The sequence below is a fragment of the Pinus tabuliformis genome, chromosome 1_1, assembly GCF_031772625.1.
Source record: "Pinus tabuliformis cultivar Carrire ecotype Pingquan chromosome 1_1, CPIR1, whole genome shotgun sequence".
NCBI lineage: Eukaryota > Viridiplantae > Streptophyta > Pinopsida > Pinales > Pinaceae > Pinus > Pinus tabuliformis.
In genome coordinates this window covers 906,250,842-906,267,793 of record NC_142297.1, presented here as the reverse complement: position 1 = coordinate 906,267,793, position 16,952 = coordinate 906,250,842, and the positions used below count along the sequence as shown (strand labels likewise).

At 37.4% G+C, this 16,952-nt stretch overlaps 1 protein-coding gene across 1 annotated transcript in view; it reads left to right on the top strand.

The window, feature by feature from the left end:
- The first annotated feature begins 3,941 nt into the window (after window positions 1-3,941).
- The window catches only part of LOC149217340 (uncharacterized), a 34,463-nt gene continuing 21,452 nt past the window's right edge, over window positions 3,942-16,952 (top strand). Inside the window, exons 1-3 of the mRNA XM_089390189.1 lie at window positions 3,942-5,814; window positions 13,044-13,114; window positions 13,230-13,334. Coding sequence (XP_089246315.1) covers window positions 3,942-5,814; window positions 13,044-13,114; window positions 13,230-13,334 — 2,049 coding nt within the window. The remainder of the gene's footprint in view (window positions 5,815-13,043; window positions 13,115-13,229; window positions 13,335-16,952) is intronic.

The following is a 16,952-nucleotide window of genomic DNA, read 5'->3' as shown; positions in this document are numbered from 1 at the left end:
CGGTTTACAGACAGCCCCCGGGTCTCTTGTAATGCCGGGCTGACTACGGCACTGTTGTTTTTGTTTTATTGCGTGGATTATTTTATTCCGCGGTCCCCCCTGGGCACCCACCTCTGAGCCCACTGCCGCTCTGACTCCCCTGATCTCGGTGCTACCGGACCTCAGCTCGAACCCCGCTCGCGACGCATATCTGACAGTTTAACATGGGTGACGAGGAATTGGTAGATTACGAGGCGGACCCTAGGCCGCATCAAGAAATATGGGCACACACCAGCAGGCCTCATATGATTCCGCGTAGCGTTGCTTTGGGTTTTACGACAGGTGCCCCGAATCTGCATCCACACTTGTCTTCTGCTGATAAAAACAAAGGACTGGCTATCTCAACAGCGGAATCCCCGCCCATTGCATGCCCTCCTCTCTCCTCGGCCACTGCTCAGTTACTAGGCTCTTGTTTCCTGGGATCCCCTTTGCTCGACGTCTCCTTACAGGAACTCAATCGGCCTGCGCTCCATCCTCCCCCTCCACCTCCCCCCCCTTCAAGCTCCCACTCCCCCTTCGTATCATTTATGCCTCAATCCCTCCAGCAACCCTTCATCCCCCCTGTATCCGGCTTCCCGGGTTCTGGTTTTCCCTCCCCTCGATCTCCAATTCCCTCAGGTTGTTTCACCACTCCACTCCCGGTTCGTTCAGCTGCATCAGCACAGCACAGCACATCTGATCCGTGCCGAAACCTGCTGAAGGGAATTCCTTTTGGGAGGCGCTCCGAGAAGGTGACCAAGGGACGCTGCCTCCGCTCCATTGATCCTGACTACAATATCAACTTGGGACCTGAAGATCCTATTCCGGACGTGATGGATGCGGCTCGAAAAGTCTTAGTGGGCAGAGTCAGAGGACGAACTTATTCTGCGGAGAGGCTCAAACTTTGGGTAAACGAGATTTGGGGATCGCTTTTCAAAGAACTCCCGGAGGTTATGGTGCTTACAAGGGGCTGGTTTGCCCTACACTTTCAGAGACCCGAATACACTCAGTGGGTACTTACCCAATATTGGCATATTGAGCTCGCGTCGGTGCTACTTAAAAGGTGGGATCCCCTGTTTGATCCAGAGCGCGAACATCTTGGCGAAGGCCCCATATGGGTTCGGCTTCCAGGATTACCTTGGCAATACTGGAATCAATTCACCTTCAAAAAGATTGGGGACACTCTAGGTACCTATCTGGAGCATGATAGATCATTTGAAAAGACGGGCATCAGGACTATGGCAAGAATTCTGGTTAATATGGATATCAGACCTGGGCTGGTGGAAAAGATCACCCTGCACCACAATCATGTCTCGCGCAAACAACCCCTTGATTATGAAGGAGTGCCTTATCGGTGCAGGAGATGCCACAAAGTAGGGCACCTCTTCAAGGACTGCCCATTGCTTGCGAAGGGGATTTCGGAGGACTCCAAGGGACCTCGCCAACAGAACACGGTGAATCAAAATGAAGGAGAGCACCAACCATCGGAAGATGTGCAGCCTCAGCAGGAGATCCCCTCCACGAAGAAGGGGGATAGCACAACAAAAACTGCTCACAGCAAGGACCTGGTTGCACCTGGACCGCCGCGGACCCGTTCACGGACTGCCGGGAAGAATACAAAACCGCTGCGACTGTACCTACTCGTCCGGGTAATGATTCCGTCCCCTCTCTCTCACAATCTTGCTCTAATGATATGATATCTAATATTCACTCTTTTATACAAACATCTCGCTCTGAATCTGCTCCCATTCCCTCCTTTATTTGCACTATTGCCCCTCCTCCGCCATCCATTTCTACTACCCCTCCCATGTCCAACCAGATCCTGGGGTCGTGGACCACTCTTCTTCACCAGAGCTATCCGGATCACACCACTATCACCTGCGATCTAGGGCTCGGCCTCGAATACTAGGTCTGGGCTCTTCCCCGGGTCGACTCCAAAAACAGAAACGGGGCAGACCTTCTCATATCTCATCAGCTAAGTTAAACGCTGTGGCGGACGTTGCTTTGGGGAGACAATCTACTATTGAAAGGGCGCTTAGAGCTATCGAGCCCATGCACTGTGGTGAATCATGATCTGGCTCTCCTTCAATTGCAGGGGACTTGCCAACCCCAAAAAACGACTGGCTCTGAAAAGACTTCTTCATGTATCAAGATGTGATATTATCTTTCTGCAAGAAACTCTATGCACAGCTGAGATGGCGGTGAACTGCCTGCAAGGTTTTCTTCCGGGGTGGACTCTGCATGGACTGGACGCATGTGGGCGATCCGGTGGCTTACTCATCGGTATCAACCCAAGGAAGTGTAAGTCAATCTCCACCTGGGGGGGCAGAGGGTTCCTGGGAATGGATATCATGGCTGGGGATCTGGGCTTCCCGATAAGATTTATTAACATATATGGTCCCAACCAGCATCGTCTCCCCTTCTGGCAAGACTTTCTATCTGGTAACCATATAACTCAGCATACAGTGATTGGAGGGGATTTCAACTTCTCTCGGGGAGTTGGCGAATCTTGGGGTCATAATGCCCAGTGGGATTCCATTGCGGATCAAATGAATTTACTGTTGGACTCTCATCACCTGGTGGACATCCCCATGAATAAGAAACTTCCTACTTGGCACAATCAACGCACAGGGGAGGCTGCACTGGGGAGGCGATTAGATAGATTCATGATGCACCAGGATCTAATTCAGATTTGTCCACTATACAGACAATGGGTTGGCATAGGGGGTCTATCTGACCATCTTCCAATTTTTTTACAGATTAGTGATAATAAACCCAAGCCGAGATCCCCTTTCAAATTCTTCGTTGGCTTTCTCAAGGATCCGGAATATAATAATATGGTCACAAACTTCTGGGTTGCTCAGCCCCCTCTGCGGACTCATCGCAAGGCCTATGATTTCTGTGTTAGGCTTAATAAACTCAAAGTTCTTACTGAAGACTGGGCGACAGCCAAGAGGAAAAGAGATGAATAGATTTTGACGGATACTGAAACTCAGATAGCCTCATTAACTGATGATAAAGGATCTGGTTACCTCACTAATGAATCCAAAGCCTTGCTCAACCGTCTGTATGGACAAAAAGCAAAAATCCTACTTGAAAAGGAGGAGCAATGGAGGCTTAAAAGTAGAGCCATTTGGCTCAAAGCGGGGGACTGCAACACAAAATACTTTCACAACTTAGCCAACGGTAGGAAGGCTTCGAACACCATTTGGAGACTTCCTAGAGAGCCAGATGGTTGGGCTACCACTCACCAGCAATTGGCTAGTCTTGGGGTGTCCCATTTCAAGGGTCTCTTTACAGCTCCACCAGAAATCAATCTTCCAGATATTATTAGAACTGCTGAAAAACTCCCTCGGTTTGTTGGCCAGGAGGATCTGGAAGACCTTACAGCTCCTGTCACATCTCTGGAGCTTGAGAATACTCTAAAATGGTTCAAGAAAGAGAAGAGTCCGGGACCAGATGGATGGCCGGTGGAATTCTATCTGGCGTTTTATGAACAGATGGGTGAGGATATTTTAGCTGTTGTTGAGGAAAGCCGGCTCTCGGGGCACATCCACCCACCTATGAATCAGACCTATATTGCCTTGATCCCCAAAGCTGATGAACCCTCTTCTTTCAATGACTTCCGGCCCATCTCCCTCTGCAATTGCCTATACAAAATCATTGCCAAGATAATTGCCAATCGTATTAAGCCGATTCTTTCCTCCCACATATCTGCTGAACAATTTGCTTTCCTTCGAAATCGCCATATTTATGAGGCTATTGGTACTGCCCAGGAAACCCTACATTCCATCAAGCTGAAGAATCTGAAAAGTGTATCTTTAAAAAATGATCTTACTAAGGCTTTCGACAAGGTGAATTGGCTTTATCTTAAGATGACACTTATACACCTGGGCTTCCCCCTGCCTTTCATTAACTAGATCATGGGATGTGTTACATCTGTCTCGTTTGCCATTCTCATCAATGGAGCAGCATCAGATCGATTTTACATTAACAAGGGCATCAGGCAAGGATGCCCTCTCTCTCCACTACTCTTTCTCATTGTAATGGAAGGGTTGAGCAGGCTTATTGCGGATGCCAAAAGGAATGGGGAGATAAGCGGCCTCAAAATTACCGAACAGCTCTCCATCACACACCTATTGTTCGTGGATGATATTCTCATATTCCTTAATGGCAGCGTTAGAGATAGCACGGCCCTTAACCAGATCCTTCAACTCTTCTGCAAAGCCACGGGTATGGAAATAAGCAGGGACATATCTACCAGATCAGTGACAAGATGCACTCAACAAGAATCTCTATTGGCTGTTCAGTTCTTTCCCTTCCAGGAAAACAATCTTCTGGATGGTATCAAATACTTGGGATTCAGATTAAGGCCGGATGGATACAATTCTGGACACTGGGGGTGGCTCATCAACAAAATAGAAAAGAGGATAACTTGTTGGCACCACCGCCTACTTTCAAAAGCGGGCAGATTACAGCTGATCAAATCTGTTCTTGAGGCCACACCGGTATATTGGATGTCCCTTACCTGGGTTCCGAAAGGCATTTTACAGAAAATTCAACAGATTTGTAGCAGGTTCCTGTGGAATGGGAATAAAAAGGGTAAGATCTTTGCTTGGACTAAATGGTCGCTGGTATCCATGCCCAAGCACTGGGGAGGATGGGGACTTAAATCCCTTCCCGATTTTGCACTCGCCCTAACAGCAAAGCAGGGATGGTCTCTTCTCAAGATGGATAGCTTATGGGCAGAAGTCATACACAAAAAATACATTTGGCCCACAAACATCCTTGACTGGATTCGTAGACCTTCTTGGCAACTTCAAGGTGTGTCGGCCATCTGGAAAGCCACCCTAAAAGCTCTGCCCCTCATCAAGGAAAACCTGCTCTGGAAGATTGGAAATGGTACCCAGGTTCGAATTGGGCTGGACCCATGGCCTGGGTCTGGAAACGCTCACCTCCTTCCGGCAGACATGATCCATCATCTTAATTATATGGGTATCAAATACTTAGATCAGGTCGGAGACCCCATCCGATCAACTATCTTCTCTCAAGCTTGGAGATCGGACCATCAGTGGCAATTAACAGATGAATGGGCGGAATTATGGCAGCGATACTTACAGGCTCTCTCTGAATCTCATATTAAGTTACATGAGCATGATGATGAACTTATATGGGCACCTGCAAAATCAGGTTTATATTCTCCTAAGTCGGGATACTTAAAACTCATCGAGGACAAGAAGCCTGACTTGATAAAAAGTTGGTGGTCGAATATTTGGCAGCTTCAAGCTCAGCCCAGAGCCAGGCTCTTAATGTGGAACATACTGGCGAATAAATTACCAACGGGGGAAAATATAAAAAGGCGTTCATTCGCTGGCCCTACCTGGTGTGTCCTCTGCAACAAGGCGGAGGAATCTACTTACCATTTATTTCTCTCTTGCGAAATCACCAGGGAAATCTGGCAGCAGGTCAAACTTATTCTTAACATCACAACCGACTGGCACGCAGATGACATCTCTTCGGCCTGGGATCTCTGGTGGTCAGCTGTGTCCTCGGAGAAAGCAAGGAATCTGCCTTTGGTTGTGGCCATGTATATCTGGTATAAGCGTAATGATATAATCTTTGCGGCAGGCAGGGAGAACTGGCAGCACCTTCCGCCATCCATTTGTTCGGCCTTCACTGAAATCCCTTTTGACATCAAAGCTAATACCCCCAGGCAGATCACCTCCGAAATTATCAACAGAAACATGCCGTGGGCATACTTTGATGGTGCCGCATCTGCACAAGGGTGCGGTGGGGGTATCCTTTTCCACATTACAGAATCTCATTATTTTCATCTGAAACTGGGTCTTGGTCTGGGGACCAACAATCATGCCGAACTCATCACATTGAGACATCTTCTCTATTTCGCTCTTTCTAAAAATTGCAGACAAATACAAATATTTGGTGATTCTAAGATTGTAATTGATTGGGCAAACAATATTTCCTATTGTCACACATACTCTTTGAGACATATCTTGGAAGAAATTGTTTTTTTCAAAACATTTTTTGACCAGATCACTGTTTCACATATCTACAGGGAAAGAAATACAACTGCTGACCGGCTCTCGAAAGAAGCGGCGGCTCGGCCTCTAGGCGATTGGATGATCGAGGAACACAGTCCAGAAGGGATGCACGTCTTCTACCATCGACCGTACATAGATGGACTGTTACAAGGGGGAATCCTCCCCAACTGAAATTTTGAAATTTTGATTTTTCTAGCCCATGCTCTGTATATATTGGACTGACTCTTTACAGACATATTATGTTTTTTTTCGAACAGAGGACATACCTCTTTTACTTTTTGCATATTTCAGAACAACATGTATATCTGAAAACTTTGTGTAAATGGATACAGCCCCATCGTATCCACAGTGACACATATGGGACAGATCTTATGGAACTACTGAATGGTGGTAATACCACTTTATTAGCATATGCCTTTGGCATCTACAGCATGTAATCTCTATTATACCTCTTAATAGAAATTATGAACTCTATTTTCCCCGGAAAAAACTATATATTATATTATAAATATTATATATATTTTATAGATTAAATATATTAAATTTAATTTAATTCAAATCCACAATCGGTGGCAGCAAATTCGAATTTGAAAATGAGTAATATTATATATATTTTATATATTTAATTTAATTTAATTTAATTTAATTCAAATTCAAAATCAGCAGCGGAAAATTCGAATTTGAGAATGAGCAGCAAAATGTGTATGATAGACAAACAAAGGTAGATACTGAACCCATGACCTCCCCCACACCATTATCACTGCCCACCATTGGGCCATGACTACATAACTTAAAAATTATTGCAATGTTCATATATTTAAATGCACAGTTTAAGTTTGATGGCAGGGTGGTGGGAGCCAGCCCTATGGGCTAGCCCCTACTCCATGTGACCACGTGCTAGAACCAAGAGCTAGGGCCAACGAATGGATAATGCTTAGCGCACTAATCGAGTTTAAGTTAATTAATCCATAATTAAGCTTTATTTAACTGCTTGATTAAGTTGGCAGAGATTTTGGAGGAGCCACCAAATCCAGAACTGCCACCAAAATTGGCGGACTTAACTGGAGTCTCTCTAGATTTAGTGAAGGTTTTGTAGGAAAAACTGTTTGAGCCATAACTTACTCAATTCTGGCCAAATTTCGAAAATGAATAGTCATTTTTGGCTAATTGGCATGCTAGGAACTCATTGCAGCAGGTTTCAGAGGCAGAAGAGGTCATCTGCAAGTGTTTTTTGTCACTTGAATATTTTTGAAGCCTAGGGCCACCAAGTGTTGGAGGCCATTCCCAGAGCAGCTGTTAACCAAATTGAGTAAACGAATGGTCATTTCTGATAGATTTGAATGTTTTAAACTCATTGGAACATGTTACAATAGCATTGGATGCATGTAACAACAATTTTAGTACTATTGAAGCTAATACAAAGGCCCACACTATGAAGCTGGACCAAGGAGATGTAGCTCAGGAGGGGTGAATGCCTTGAACAAAAATTTGTGTATTGAGCTCTGTTATTTGTGCTTTTTGTGTTTTTATATGTTGTTGTTTAGCCATTTAAATTCATGCTTCTAAGTTCATGCAAAACACTAAATTTCACCAAGTTAGATGAATTGAAAATCACATGCTCATGGATAAACTCTTTATCGATAAGAAAATCAAAGAAAAGAAAATTTTATATCTGGAAATGATACTAGCACAACATTAACTAGCAATGAATTTTAAATCAATTATTCTTCTATCATGTATGATACATGGGAAAGTGATTTGATTCAAAATGTGGAATGTGCCCTCAGTGCAATAGGGTTTCAGACCTTTCAACATTTTTTTTTCTCATGATCAAGAAAACTTCAAACCTAGATTCCCAAATATGTCAGATTTCATCTAGGAGGCATCTGTAGGTGGGACCTGTTACACTCTGGAAACAACTTCACACAACTCAAAGTGGGAAGTTGTGAAGGTGAATGTTCATGAAATATGTGAGAAATTATCCAACATTCAAATCTCAAATATCTTAAAACACATAGCATTTGACAATCGTTCACCAGTTGTCATGGAAGAATTGGTGCAGTCATCAAAGGCAATGAGCGGTTATAAGAAACAAATGATTTTATTTGGCGTTTATATATTTCCCTCCTTCATAAACCATTCATGTTCTCCCAATGCATCGAGAATCAATGTGGGTAGCGATATTATAAGGATCCATTCCACCAGAGACATAAACCCTGGAGAATAGATCACCATCCCATACTTTGATGTTGCAGTCCCCTGAATTTTACCAAAAGAGCTAGGAATGGGGATTTGACTACCACTATGATCAATGCCAATTCGAGAGATGTACTATAGCTACCAATGCAGGTTGGAAATTATGTTCAGAAATATTCATATCAACTATTTGCAAGGCCTCTTCATCTAGGATAGTTGTGGCGCATCCTCTTTTTCCATGTGACCCTAGCTTTGAGTCATGGCCTGGCAAAAAGCCCATCAATTTCAAACCCATGAGTGTCCTGTCTACCAATGTCGAATTGTTTTGTGAGGATATTAATGTTTATGGTCAAGAGTTTCGATGGCGTATAAGATGTGTGTTCACACTCTATTACCTCATGTTTCTTGTGGACATGATGAGGGAATCCGAGAGAGAGAATCCTAGAGGATATGAGGATGACACGGGTAAAACTTGGAGAGGAATATTAGTGGATTTGAGAGAAGCAATTGGTGGAACATGTCTTTGGGATCCTCATTATTTACTGTTATGTCAAAATATCGCCCAGGCGTGGAGAAATCTTGTAGCAGTGGCTGCCAAGAATACAGGAAAGACTGAAATTTATAGGGTGTATAGGTATGCCAGAGAGAGGGTTGAGCAGGATTCAAAGAAGGCTTACATATGCATTTACGGATAGCAGAAGTCACATGTTATAGAAGTGATAATGATTAAATACTCCAATAAGGGAATCCTCTGATACTTCATTTGTTTATCCAATTTGCATACATTGCGTCATTCTCCCTTGACTAAGATGAGAAGGCAATTTGAATTGCATTGTGTCCTGAAGTCTCAAATAAAATTCAATTTGGTGTTGCATTTATTACTACGTTCTTGTTGCCTGGTATGTTATTTTGCTGAAATAAATAAGTGCTATAGGTCTAGAATATTCATATTGATTCAAGAAAATTCAATCTTTGTCATCACGATGTAACTTTGATTTGATGTAAGGATTGTTCTCATTATGTTTTTCTTAAATATATAGTTGTATGGGAAGAAATTCTAAGCTCACATATTTAACTTGGATTAGTTTTTCTTAAGAAATAGCTTACTAGTTTTTCTTAACTACTCACGAAAATTTTCCTCATAAAATCTAATGTTGCGATGTATAGCTTTAGGTGATTGAGGTTAGACAAACAATTCAGTCAGAAAAGAAGCCCTTTGAATCTATGCAAAAGATTCAATCTTTGAACAATCAAGAATCCCTCATTGATTCATATTAATTTGCATACTCAAGCAACACATATCTGTAACCTCATAAATTTAACATTCACATGAAGTAGGAGATGCATCACACAAGTGGATCGAATGCAAAGAGGGTAAAATATGTTCAACCTAAATATGAGATATATGAGATTTTACAAGAAAAAATACATGCAAAGTCCATACTTCTATCATGATTAGCCTTTACCTCATTAGAAACAATAGAGAATGCAAGGGAGAAATCCTCAGCATTAAAAGTCTTTCGAAGAGATTTTCATCTTTCAAATTTAAAACATGTTTCGTTCAACAAATTGGAAACTGCAAAGAATTCTGTTTCAACCACATTTGAATAATATAGAGTTTTTTTTGTTTGGATATGTATAGAGTGTTTCTTTGTAATGAGTGACAAAGTAAAGACAAATGTGTTTTTTATTATTTTATTAAAAAATATAATTATTTAAATTTAAGTGAAGAGTTTCATTTCAAAACTTTTAATATTTTTTTTATATGAAATTTAAAATTTTCATGGAATTATCTAAAAATAAAAATTCCTTAATAAGTTATTTAAAAAATATTTAATCAAAAGACTAGATTTGCCTCGTGGTAAAAATATGTTTCTTCCAAACAAATTTGAATCATACAGACACATTGCATATCACGTTTTCAAAAAATGTAGTGTTGAGGTAACACGATTTTCATTATTTAATTTGGAAGTATGGTTAACACAATTAAATTTTTCCAATTAAGACACTTTAAAATGTTTTGAAAAGGATGAAACATTTTAAAAATAATTTATGAGGATTTTCCCCCGGATAAAAATTTAGTTGTATAAAGTTCAATGGACGGTCATTTGAAAAACACTCATAACAAAGTTTGTTCAAATTCTACACAAGAAGTTTTGTAGACTTTAAGTGCCTTTCATTCGAGAGTATGTTCAATTTTAGATGAGAGTAATTTTAAAATTAATTTCCTTTCATGTGAGAGGTAATTTTAAAATTAATTTCCTTTCATTTGAGAGTATATTCAATTTTGTAAGAGAAGTAATTTTAAATTTAATTTGTAGTTTTTGAAGTTTCACTATAAAATGTGTAAATGTGTTATTTATGGACTTTTTTGGTTTGTTAGATAATGTAAGTCTTGAAATAATTGATGCACGCTAACAAACCTGAAATAAGTGGCACACTTAACTTGTAACAGGGCAACACCAACATACTTGAATTCCCTTTCGTTCGAGAGTATGTTCAATTTTGTAAGAGAAGTAATTTTAAATTTAATTTGTGGTTTTTGAAATTTCACTATAAAATGTGTAAATGTGTTACTTATGGACTCTTTTGGTTTGTTAGATAATGTAAGTCTTGAAATAACTGACACACGCCAACAAACTTGAAATAAGTGACACACTTAACTTGTAACAGGGCTACACCAACATACTCGAATTCCCTTTCATTCAAGAGTGTGTTCAATTTTGGATGAGAGTTAATTTTAAAATTAATTGACTTGAAATAAGTGCCACACTTAACTTGTAATGGGGTCACATCAACAGGCTTGAATTGCCTTTCATTCGAGAGTATGTTCAATTTTGGATGAGAGTTAATTTTAAAATTAATTCTCTTTCATTCATTCGAAAGTACACTCAATTTTGTAAGAGAGGTAATTTTAAATTTAATTTGTAGTTTTCGAAGTTTCACTATAAATGTGTAAATGTGTGAGTCTTGAAATGACAGTATGACTTGATGAGTTTCAAACCAGTGACCTTTACACCAAGAAGTGTTTTAATAGATCACCCTATCACAATCTCCTCTACACCCTGTGGGCAAAAATATTTAAATTTTCATTAAAAATTGTTTCTATAATTAAATTTGTCATCAAATTCAATATTGTTAAATAAATGTATGATGATTTACTTAAACTAATAAGGATCGCAAAGAATTGATGAAATAAGACTTATATCAATTCAAGCTTGTCATTCTCATTCCAAATACATAACAATGTGTTCCATTATATAGTCATGGGATCAATACACTCAATAGACATGACAATCTGGATGATAAGAACTCTGACTTAGCTACCACTCACACACATTGAAAAACAATGACTTGTAGAACAACATCTCATAACTCACACAAATGTAGAACATTTCTTAGTTATCTCCACATGATTTTTACAATAGTTTTTATATCACATATAAATTTAATATCTATATATAAAAATATTTGTATTGCTCATTCTATTAAAACATTCATAATACACACAACTCTATAGATATTTTCCTTTGACATGTTTCATAATTTAAATTTTTAAGATGATAGGAATAACATAAATTACATGTACATATACATAGATATTATTAAAAGTAGGAATTTTTTATAGGTTTATTCACTACATTTAAATAATTTTTTTTTGAAATATAATAGTTACTCATATAAATCATCATTATTTTAACTTATATAACATAATGGTTTTATTTATATTTTATAAAAATGTTTTTATTTCTAATTTTACTAAAACTTTTATAATATATAGCTACATACATACTTACATGGTGTTGGAAATACTAAGAGAGGTGAATCAATATTTCATTATTTTTAACTATTTTTATCTTTTAAAACATTTGATGCACATAAATCATGAAACACAAATATTTATGTAAGAAGCACTTATATGATTTTTCTTCCTAATTATTTTGTAAATTTCTGTGTACAAAATAAGCACTAATTTATAACCTTTGTAGTCACTAACCTATAGGAAACACCAATCCCTCCTCCCCTTCTCACCTGAACACCAACACAATAAATTATAAGCACCCACCCACATTTTCAAGTTCCTTGGATCTATCACCAACTTGTGACATCCAAAGATGTGATTTGTGCTCTTAAAGTAGTATTTCACAATTCCATACTTATCAACGTAACTTGCATATATGATTTCCATGATAGACCATTAGTACTAGTTTAATAGGTTTGACTTGAACTAGACATACTCAAATAAAAATAAATCAAGTGACTCTACAAGTAGAAATAGGTTACACCATTACAAATCAAGTAACTATATAAATAGAAATAGGTTATACACCACTACAAAGCATGCAAAATTTTTTCGCTTAAAACAAGTTACTGAAAAAAGTGTTCAATGGAAAAGTATCCCGTAAGAAGTTCAGAAAAAGGGATTAAGTTAAAATTCCCTATGGAATGCTGCTAAATTTTTTTCTAGGACCGTCAACATTCCGTGATAAAAGGATCGAAATGGGAAACAGGCATAAGATCGAAACAAAAAAGGAGCCTTAGAATGAAAATTCTTAGCCCATCACCATTCTGTGTTAAAATGATAAAATGATAGAAACGGAAACAAAAAATGGGCATTATATCTAAACCAGCCAGAGAATTTGGAAATTGCTTCACATTTGAAATTGGGCAAAAAATCACCAAAACAGGCTGAGAAAGAAAACCCTCCATTGTATTTCCAGAAGCTTATTGGCATTCTCAGACTAGGTTCTGGATCTTCTGTTACAGAGGCAACTAATGATTCTGACAAACAGGAATTAATGGCAATCCATAGCAAAGGTCTCAGGTATTTCACGCAAGTTGTTGATGGCAATTAGAGAAATAAAATCAACTTATAGGCAGACAGCAGGTCTTCCTCTCTGCCTGAGGTCGCTCTATCAGAATCTTATATATTTCGTGGTTCAACAATTGTAGGACTCCTCACTCTCTGCTCGCCTTCGCCACCTGACTTCTGATCTCCTTCTTGATCTCCTCGTCGGCATTGGAAACGTCAGTGTAAAGGAGTTGAATTGGTTGAACGTATGTGTGAAGTTTTTATTTATTTAATTATTATTATTGTAGGGCCCACAATTTTTTTTTAAGTTGCATGTGATGTCCTTTTTAAATAAAAATATAGTTTAATATGTAAAAAAAAAGGTGATGATTGTTATGTGATAAAAAAAATTATTAAAAAGGGATTTTTTATTTTTATTTTTTATTTTTAAGTGGGTAAGGTGCAATAATTAAGGTTGTATTTTGTAAGTGGATTTTTGATTTTTTTTTGTGGATGTGAATTTTATTGAAAATGGAGACAACGTTAACTAAAATGGAAAAGTTTAGCGGGATTAATTTTTCCCTATGGAAATCATAGATAGAGGATACACTGATTTTAAAATATCTATATTTTCTGATTCAGGGTATAGAAAAGAAAACCTCATCGATAATGGATGAATAATGGAATAAGCTAGATAAAAAGGCGATTGCAACAATCCGTCAATATCTAGCAAATAATGTGTATTTCAATGCGTCCATAGAAAAGATGATAAAAGTATTATGGAAGAAGCTCCATGATCTATATGAGAAGAACACAACATCAAAAAAAGTGTTCTTGATAAATACGCTTTATAATCTCAAGATGGAGGAGGGTGCTTCAGTTGTTGAGCACTTGAACGAATTCAATATTATTACTAGTCAACTTGTCTCTGTTAAAATAATTTTAGATGATGAAATTAGAGTTATCTTGTTAATGTGTTCTATGCCAGACAGTTGGGAAAATTTAATTGTAGCTATGAGCACTTTAGCACCTGCAGGCACCCTAAAGTTTGATGATGTCAGAAGTCGTTTAATGAATGAGGAATTGCGACAAAACTGTATTTTTGAATGCATAAATGGATACAAAGCCTTGAAAGTTTACTTGGAAACTTGGATTGTGAAAATTACACCACATAAATTTGCAATTCCAACAATCTTTTCAACATAAAATTTAAATTTAAATTTAAAACTGGAATTAATGGCTCTCGGAAAATTGCTCTAAATTAATTTGAATTTTTTAAAAGGAGATAGCTAAAATTATAAAACAAACCCCCTTATTTAGGTTGATTAGAGAATATCCTGGAACCTGAAGGTAACTCGAGTGAAAGATGCTCTTTATTTAATCCATTATCAACACACACTATCTTTAGTCATTTCCTCTATGCATTAACAATTTTTGTATGCCAATGCCCATGAGGAACTATGGTAATATTTCTCCTCATTATCCTCCATGTTATAACTTGGATATAATATGTTTATAAGATTTTGGCATAGTGGTATAATTGGAAAAAAATGATTTAGCCAAGTGGTTCGAGAAACATCTATCAGACAGGCATCGACACAAGTGTGAGACTGTTGCAATCTTGAACACATTTCCTCATGTCCATCCTCCACCCTTTAGGGTGTTATATTTCCTTTGATGTAACATTTTTGTAGTAACATCATAGGCATGTTCAATTCCTTCAGTGTATCTTTGCACCATTAGGGGAAATTGCTAGTATTAAGAGTGAAATATGTACAAATGGAAATATGTTCATCTTTGACATCCTTCTTGTATTATTGAATCTATAAATTTTCTCGTCCCCAAGTATTTTGGATTAGTTCAGTAATCACTTATAAAGGTCATGAATATTGGCTTTTAGTTTGGAATTTTTATTTGTAAATAAGTTTATTGTGCTCTCTAGCCAAGTATGGAAGAGATGTTGTAATGTATTATTAAAATATGTTATCTAAAAATTTTGACTCAATGAAATTATATAAAAATTAAATTAAATTTTCATATGCTCATTATTGTTAAAAACTTTTAACATAAAAATATAAATATAAGTCAAAAATCACCTTAAATCCAAACATTCCCTTTATATAAGTTACTAAAAGTAATTAGAAATCATAATAACTATTTACTTCACATTATTTTAAATTGTGAAAAAATCACCTTTCCTTAAAAAGTAAAAGTGTATATATATATATATATATATATATATATATATATATATATATAGATATATATATTTATTCAAACCAACTAATACAAAGCAAGTTGAAGCATTCATAAATGTCAAAATCAATCTAGAGAACTCTCTCACAAACCAAAAAAAAATACAAAATTCCAATCGTTTTTAACATCCCACAAACTAAAAAATTCAACAAATTTCCAATCATATTTTAACATTTTTTCTGCTATCTTTTAAGTTCACAAATTTTGATTGGTGAATTTCATTAGTTTTCTATGATTTTATTGGTTTTCATGGCGGTTTTCTATTGTTTTCGTATGGTGGGGTTTTTTTGATGGTTTTCGTTCAAAGCTAATTTATTTCTTCATTTGCAAGACAAAAATTGGAATAAGCATCAAATGGTAGAAACCTACCTTAATCTCCATACATTTGGCTTATCGGTAGCTGGGTTGAGATTTTGGCTCTGCAGTCGAGTTGTTCGATTGTTTGGTCGAGCTTCTCGCTCCTGAGTCGAGCTCCAAACTTCATGGTATGTGAAACATGGCTAGCGTAGACCATAGATTGAACATTTTTTTAAATATACTGCACCCAAGTTCTATTGGAAGGATTTTTGAAAACATTGCTAAATCGAGCCACTAGCTTCATTGAGCACCTAGATAACCTCGAGTTACATAAGAGCTAAATCAAGGGTTTGTTTTATTGCTTGCTTGAGCAATATTTAAGCTCTCAAATAGCTCCATCAAGGGCTAAAATATTTCTCAATTGAGTGCTTAAAAAGTGCTCGATCGAGTTACGTTTCTTCATCCCAAAGCCCCCATGCTTGCCAAAAAATTCAAACAAACTTCATGGATTCACCCAATGAAAATGTAAAGAGGGCAAAGCTTCAAACTCATAGAATATAGTTTGAGAGTTTGAAGATGAATGATGAAGAAAATATTGCAATCTTCTTCCTTCATGTAGATGAGATTGCCAATACTATCATAGGATTTAGTGAAGAATTTAAGGAATCAATGATTATATAGAAGGTGGTGAGATCTCTCCCTTTAATGTTTGATGTAGAGGAATCATATATTGAAAAAATGAAACATTTGCAAAGTCTGAAGATGAATGAACTACATGGAATCCTCACTGCATATGAAATGAGGATAAGAAAAGAGAAGTTATTATTCAAGGAAGCACACTTTAAAGTATCAAAGAAGATAAAAAGACACAAAGTTTGTAATTATTCCAATTATAAATTAGATGCAAAAGAAGCTCTATTTGTGAGAAAGTTGAAGAGATTATCTGACAAATGAAAAGGTAAGATATCATATAAATTTTTTAATTGTGGTAGAATATGTCATTTTTCTCCTAAATTTCCATATGCAAAACCAAAATACAATGATGTTGAAGAAGAATATAAAAATAGATACAAGCCTCATAGGAACAAAAAGGGATGATATTCCAAGAATATTTTTTTTACTTTAGAGAATATATTAGCTCTTGAAAAGAGAGTGATAGATATGCATCTGATGTTGAGAAATAAGAATTGCAATTCATAGTTGTGAATGCTCAGATTGTTGATAAGTAAGGTAAAGACAAAAAAAAAAGAGAAAACAGATTTAGGAAGAAGATATTGATGGTGAAATCATTCTTGAAGAAAAAATTGTTAGTGCATCAGAAGAAATAAATA